Source organism: Narcine bancroftii, chromosome 4, assembly GCF_036971445.1.
Source record: "Narcine bancroftii isolate sNarBan1 chromosome 4, sNarBan1.hap1, whole genome shotgun sequence".
Taxonomy (NCBI): domain Eukaryota; kingdom Metazoa; phylum Chordata; class Chondrichthyes; order Torpediniformes; family Narcinidae; genus Narcine; species Narcine bancroftii.
Genome location: NC_091472.1, coordinates 202,432,123 through 202,439,534, shown reverse-complemented (window position 1 = coordinate 202,439,534; position 7,412 = coordinate 202,432,123). Strand labels below are relative to the sequence as shown.

Below are 7,412 nucleotides of genomic sequence, written 5' to 3'. Positions count from 1 at the left end.
AATATGAAGACATATACAGTAACAGTCCATGGTACCCTATCCATTTATGTTCCGGGAATTCAGGAGACTGAAGGCTTGAGGGAAAAAACTGTTGCCCAATCTGGACGTGAGGGCCCAAGTGCTACGGTACCTCCTACCAGATGGCAGAAGGGAGAAAACTTTATTACCTTTCACCTGCATCGAGTGTTGTCGATGTCCTTCATGGTAGGAAGAGGCTGACTTCACCATCCTCTGCAGGGTCTTGCAGTCCGAGGAGGTATAGCTTCCAAACCAGGCAGTGATGCAGTTGCACAGGATGCTCTCGATTCATCCTCTGTAGAACGGAGGGTGGGAAATGGATTTAACTCAGCCTTTGGAGGAAGTAGAGGCACTGCTGGGCTTTCTTGGCTATGGAGCTGGTGTTAAGGAACCAATGAGATTCTCCGCCTAAGTGCACTCCAAGGAACGTGATACTCTTGACGACCTCAATGGTCGAGCCATCAACGGTCAGTGTAGCGTGGTCCCCCCCGGGCCCTCCAGAAGTCGACAGCCATCTCTTTTGTTTTATTAATGTTCAGATACAGGTTGCTGGCTCTGCTCCAGTCCGTTTGCGACTGCCCCTCATCTCTGTACACTGATTCGTCATTCTTACTGATCAGGCCCACTACAGTCGTGTTGTCAGTGAACTTGATGATGTGGTTCCAGCTGTGTTTTGCTGCACAGTCGTGGGTCAGCAGAGTGAGCAGCAGTGGACTAAGCTCGCAGCCCTGGGGGGGGGGGGGGTGGAGGGCCCATGCTCAGTGCGATGGTCTTGGAGGTGCTGTTATCGATCCAGAAAGAGGTCTCCCCATCAAGAAGTTAAGAATCTTTTTTCAGAGGGTCCAGCAGGTCCAACTTCCTTATCAGGTACTGAGGTATAATCGCGTTGAATGCCAAACTGGTCGATAAGCACCATTATTTTCCAGGTGGGTGAGGGCTCGATGGAGGATGGTGGCAATGGCATCGTCCATAGAGCGGTTGGATCTGTCTGCGAACTCAGGGGGTTCAGTGTCACCATATATAAATATGGTGTTCACACAACGTCAAAAATTGCATAATGTCCTATCTCACAAAATGTATCGTGGACGTTATGCAATATATGACTGTAGAGAACTTAGTTCACACAATTTAAGCACAAAATTACACATCAAAAGGACAGGGTCTAAGTTAATAACAAGCAGAAAATTAACACCACTGGTATGTATCTGGAGGCTTCACAAACCCAAATTTTATTGTAGATGTAAGCTATTTCAGTTGGACACGGTCATGTGCCCATATTTACACAGCCTACATATCCCACAGTTTTTCTTAGTTTCCTTTTCCTCATCCTTGCGGTCTAAGGCTTCTGCTTTTCAGTGAGAAGAAGCTGAATTCAAGTGCCTTAAACAAACTAATGAAAATGAAAGCCATGGGAATTCAAGTTCTTTGTTTACACTATACAAAATATGCAGCAAGCGCTGCCATTTTATCTTTGGGTTTCTTGGGATTGCCCCTGCCTGGAGGTCTGCGTCCCCTGCCTCTCCCCCGCCCCCGTCTTCGACCCTGACCTCCACTGCTTCTGTGCATTGGGTGCTTCATTTTGGCATACTGAAGTTCCACAAGGTTTTGAAACACTGGATTACAGAATACACAGCCGGAATGCTGCGTTGCTTCACCAGGCAGTGGGGATTTTGCTTTGTTGAAGTCCACGTCAACAATTGCTGCCTCACACACATCACAGGTTTCAGACGACACCTTCACTCTGTGAGCATTTTCAAAGAAGTGGACGACCACGTTGCATTTGTTGCAGGCCATTTTCCATTTAGGGCCTGAGGTGGGGTCAAAGACCAGTACACCACTCTCACAATCAACACACTGAACAATTCCCAGCAGGCTCAACGAATGCTGGCAGGTCGGATGGGTGCACTCATTACATCCCATTCCTAAGAAAGAAACACAACAAAATTGTCACAAGATGAATCCCCTCACTTCCGCACTATCCCCATTTGGTGATTGGATTGTAGACATAAAAATAGATGTAGATCTTGTGTTTTCCCTCCAAACTCTGCCTTCCAATTAGAATGAGTTAAAATCTATGGATGGCTAGGCAACTTTCATGGACTTTGGAGCCTTTGAGAGCTAAAAGGTTCATTCTGTTACCAGCAAAGGTATCTTGGACCCCATGGGACGGCCTGAGATGGAAGAATTTGCATTCATCTTCATTGATCTATCTAATATGGATGAATGGAAACACCATATGAAAACCACCAAGGATGACCAACTTAAAGCAACAGGGCAGAGAAGTTTGATAACTTTAAGGTACCATACACCCAGAAAACAAAAATAAAACAAGGGGGCATTTCCAAAAAGAGGGACGGAAATGGGAAAAAAAATCTATCACGAAATACCAATTAATTCAAACTAGGAAATAATCACAAATATAATGCATCCAAATTATTTGCAATTCCAACTCATTTCAAATGAAATTCTTCATGATTAATTTTGAGTAGTTCATTCCCAAGTTTCATAGCCCATTCCCTCTTTGCAACCGCAATGGTTTGTTACAGCCTGTGCTCATCATCAGCTATAATTTGGTTTACATTTTCTTTACTGTTTTTCCACAATCTTATTGCCTTTTCAATTCTTGTCTGCAATTATCAAGCAATTTAAAAAAAGCTGCACTCTAAAATTGAGCTCAAATCGATAACATCCTCCAATGTGCCGACAGTTGTGCAGAGAATGCTGGCCCATATATTGCTTGCATTGGCCATTACAATCTGGTCTGGATCCACATTGTAAGGAGCTTGATGGTGAAGTTCTGTATGATGAATCAGGTTATGCAGATGGGCCCCAACCCCTCAAAACTCTTCTCAAGTTCTTTCGTGACAGCCAAGTCAGGCCTCCAGCTTACGACTCACGTCAAAGCTCTCATTTTCAGAATTTTCAGATCTTTATTAAATGTCCTCCGGAAACATTTTGAAATATCAGGAATTAAATAAACAATTAAGAAAAAAAAACCCATAAAATGAAAAGTCAAGAAAAAGCCTCTTCTTCCTTGTAGTTCTGTAACTGCCATTCAAAGACAAGATTCTGTTCCGTGTCTAAGCTGGTACAGAAGCCAAGAGCAATGTAAATGTTGGGGAAGAGCAGCTGAACAGCTCCTGTTCCACTCTTTGGACTCCATGCAGGACATGCTGGCACAGTTCAGGGACTTCCAAAAATTGGAGGCTTTTGGATGCTTCATTACCAACAATTCCTGTGGAAACGTTTAGAAAATCCAGATCAAAGTGGTTAGGAGAGATGGTGCTTAGATGAAACGATTTCCTTTTACAACGCCAGTCAATCGATGTAGTGTGGCCCTAGCAACAATCAGCTCAGGTGATCCCTGGGATCTACTTTGCACATAAGCCCAATACATCTGGTATCAGGCTATCTTGTTCCAGAGTGGGATTAATGTTGCATCTGAGGGCAGTTGGTTTGGACAAATACCATAAAACTCATCAAAGTAAACCAGCCCCATCAGTGCACACTGCCTTGGTTCAACCATTCTTGTGACATTTACTGAAATCAACTTGCAACAGTCAGCATGCACAAGGAAAAATGTAAATAAATTAAAGGAGAGATGGGATTACGTTCCATTTACAGCAGATTCAGTCAGCAATAATTATGACAACGCTTTTACCTTTCCTCATATCACGGAATGGTGGGTGGTTGCAGCAATATGGACATAGAGGGTAACTTTTCCCTCTGGAACCAGAAGACCAAAGAACCAGTTCAAACTCATCCAGAGGACAGCGGAGTTCTTTGTACAGCTTGATAGTTCCATTCTGCGGTAAACTGTAGGTATCGTCACAATGGGAACAATGCATCCGGCTTGGCTTGGCCTGCAAGATAAAAGAGATTTAAGTACAGTAAAATCCCGAGCATCCAGAATTCAAGCAACTGGCCAAAAAGAACTGAGGGAATAAAGGCAGCACGGTTAGCTATTACAGCATCAGCAATCAGGAAATGGGTTCGAATCCCGCGCTGTCTGTAAGGAGATTGTACGTTCTCCCCGTGTCTCAATCAGGACATGGGTTCGAATCCTGCGCTGTCTGTAAGGAGATTGTACATTCTCCCAGTGTCTCAATCAGGACATGGGTTCGAATCCTGCACTGTCTGTAAGGAGATTGTACGTTTTCCCCGTGTCTCAATCAGGAGATGGGTTTGAATCCTGCGGTCTGTAAGGAGATTGTACGTTCTCCCCGTGTCTGCGTGGGATTTCTCCACGGGCTCCGTTCAAAACGTACTTGGGGTGTAGTTTAATTGTTGGTCAAAATGGCATGTTACAGTGCTGTGTGTCTAAATTTAAATTTAAAATAATTAGAATGAATAAGAATAAATAAAATATTAAATAAAAGTCTAAAATTGTAAAAGTAAATGTATTCCGAAGCAACACACAAACCCTTGGTGAGGATTGGAGCAAACATTCATCCAGTGGAGCGCCTCAGTTGTGCCCCGCCCGTACATCCGATCTCTTAGAACACCTTCCAATAATTTACCTACTACTGACATCAGGCTCACCGGCCTATAATTTCCAGGGTTACTTTTGGAGGCTTTTTTAAACAATGGAACAACATGAGCTACCCTCCAATCCTCTTACATCATACCGTAGCTAAGGACATTTAAATATTTCTGCCGGAGCCCCTGCAATTTCTACACTAGCCTTCTTCAAGGTCCGAGGGAATATCTTGTCAGGCTCTACGGATTTATCCACCCTTATTTGCATCTCCTCCTCTTTAATCTGTACAGGTTCCTTGACCTCACTGCTTGTTTTCCTTACTTCTCACAACTCTGAGTCCATTTCCTGAGTGAATACTGATGGAAAAAGAAAACATTTAAGATCTCCCCATCTCTTTTTTAAAAAAAAAATATTTTATTTTTTGTTGTCCATCATTAAGGCAAAGAAACAACATCACAGACTGCTTCAAGATGTACATGTATCCACCAACAATCTAGATTCATGTGATTTCCCTCCCCCCACCCCACTTTAAAAAAGAAATAAAGAGAATACTGGATTGGTGTTGGTGCTTCCAATGGAAACCCGGGGAGGCTGTGGAGCCACCCCCTTAAGTAATTTCTTTTATTAATCCACTTATTAGTGTTTTTGTCGGGGTGTGGCTACAGCTGTGCTCCCATGTATGTCAGATATGGCTGCCATATTTTAATAAAGGTGCTGTGTCAGTTTCTAATATTATATGTGACTTTTTCCATGGGAATACAGCTGTGCATCTCAGTAATCCACTTGCTGGTAAGGAGAGGAGAGTCAGGTCATCGCTATACATTTTTTTTGCTACGGGCAAAGCAATTAATACGAATTGAATTTGGTTAATTTATAGCTTTTGTCCATGAGGTTCCCAAGAAGATACAACAATGGGTCCAGTGGAAAGGCTACTTTCGTTATCCTGGTTAGTATACTGGCTAAATCCTGCCAAAATGAGCCCACTTTTGCATAGGACCAAGTTGCGTGAACAAATGTTCCCACTTCTATTCTACACCTGAAACACATCTCCGACACCTCCGGTTTTGCCTTGTGAATCTTTTGCAATGTGAGGTAGAACTGGTGCAAAAAGTTGTACTGAACCAGTCTGTATCTAGAATTAATCACTGTTGTCACACTGTCTCTGGACCAATCTGACCAGCATCTCTCGCTAATTGTGATGCCCAGGTCTGACTCCTGTCTCTCTTTTCATCTGTGTATCCTTTGCTTGGAGTACATTCTTGAAATAAATTTGGGTGCATTTCCCAGTCAAAGCATCCCCTCATCCTCGCTAGGTGGAGGCGGGGTCATTGTAGGGCCACTCTATCCTTTAGAAATGATCTTAACTGGAGGAAACAGTGAAAGGTATCTCCCCCATCTCTTTTGGCTCCATGCAAAGCCAATCACTCTGATCTATGAGGGGACCAATTTCGTCCCTTACTATCTTTTTGCTCTTAATATACTTGAAGGAACCCTTAGGATTTTCCTTCACATTGTCTGCCAAAGCAAAGTCATGTCTTCTTTTATGCTTCCTGATTTCTTTTTTGAGGTTTATCTTGCATTTTTATACTTCTCAAGAACCTCATTTGCTCCATGTTGCCTATACCTCTAGAACCTCTCTTCTTCCAAATCAGATCCCCTATGCCCCTCAATAACCTATGCCTGCTAGCTTTGTCTTTAATCTCGACAGGAACATACAAATTCTGTACCTTTGAAGGTCCTCCGCTGACCTCACACATCCTTGCTGGAAAACAATTCAGGCATTCTAGATCCTTTCTCATTTCCTCAAAATTGGCCTTTCTCCATTGTAAAATCTCAACCTGAAGCCCTGACTGATCCTTCTCCATAATTAACTTGAAACTAATGGCATTATGATCACTGGAGCCAAAATGTTCCCCTACACATACTTCTGTCACTCCTGATTCGTTCCGTAATAGGAGATCAAGTATTGGACTCTCTCTAGTTGGTACTTTTATATATTGATTTAGAAAACTTTCCTGCACACATTTGACAAACTCCAAGTCATCCAGCATTTTTACAGTATGGGAGTTCCAGACAATGTGTGGAAAATTAAAATCTCCCACTATCACAACCTTGTGTTTCCTGAAGTCGTCCGCCATCTCTCTACAGATTTGCTCCTCCGATTCTCATTGACCATTGGGTGGTCTATAATACAACCCCATGAGTGTGGTCATATCTTCCCTGTTTCTCGGTTCTACCCACATAGTCTAGTAGACGAGACTTCTAGTTTGTCCTGTCTGACTGTGATATTTTCCCTGATGAACAATGCCACTCCTCCCCCTTTTATCCCCCTGTTCTATCAGTCCTGCCCCTCCTGCAACCAAGTTTAACTAATGGCTACAGCCATAATACTACGCTCCAATCCACAATCTAAGCTCGTTTGCCTTTCCTACAATACTCCCTGCATTGAAATAGATGCACCTGAGACATTTCTACCACATACAACCCATTGATTTTGGGAGATAAATTGGGGCAGGTTTTTTAATGTAGGTCAGATACAAACAGATCTTGTGCATGTAGCTTTCACATAATCTTTTCTCTCCTCTACTCCTCATCTGCTCTTGCACTCTGGTTCCAATCACTCTGCCAATTTAATTTAAACTTACCAAAGCATCAATAGCAAACCTTCCTGCAAGGATATTAGTCCCCGTTCAGTTCAGATGCAAACAGTCACTGGAAGAGAAACCAATGGTCCAGAAGCCTGAAGCCCTTCCTCCTGCACCACGTCTTTAGCCACATGTTAAGCTGCATCATCCTCCTATTTCTAACCTCACTGACACATGGCACGGGTAGGAATCCTGAGATCACAACCCTGGAGGTTCTGTCCTTCAACCAAGCACCTAACACCTTGAACTCTACCTGCATCCTCCTCATC

General features: G+C 43.2%; 1 protein-coding gene across 2 annotated transcripts in view; it reads right to left on the bottom strand.

Moving 5' to 3' along the window:
* Positions 1 to 1,218: 1,218 nt before the first annotated feature.
* top3b (DNA topoisomerase III beta) overlaps positions 1,219 to 7,412 on the bottom strand; it is a 76,633-nt gene continuing 70,439 nt past the window's right edge. For both annotated transcript variants that reach the window (XM_069933656.1, XM_069933657.1), the window contains 2 exons: positions 3,680 to 3,881; positions 1,219 to 1,940 (listed from right to left, as the gene is read on the bottom strand). In XM_069933656.1, coding sequence (XP_069789757.1) covers positions 1,453 to 1,940; positions 3,680 to 3,881 — 690 coding nt within the window. In that variant the 3' untranslated portion in view covers positions 1,219 to 1,452. The remainder of the gene's footprint in view (positions 1,941 to 3,679; positions 3,882 to 7,412) is intronic.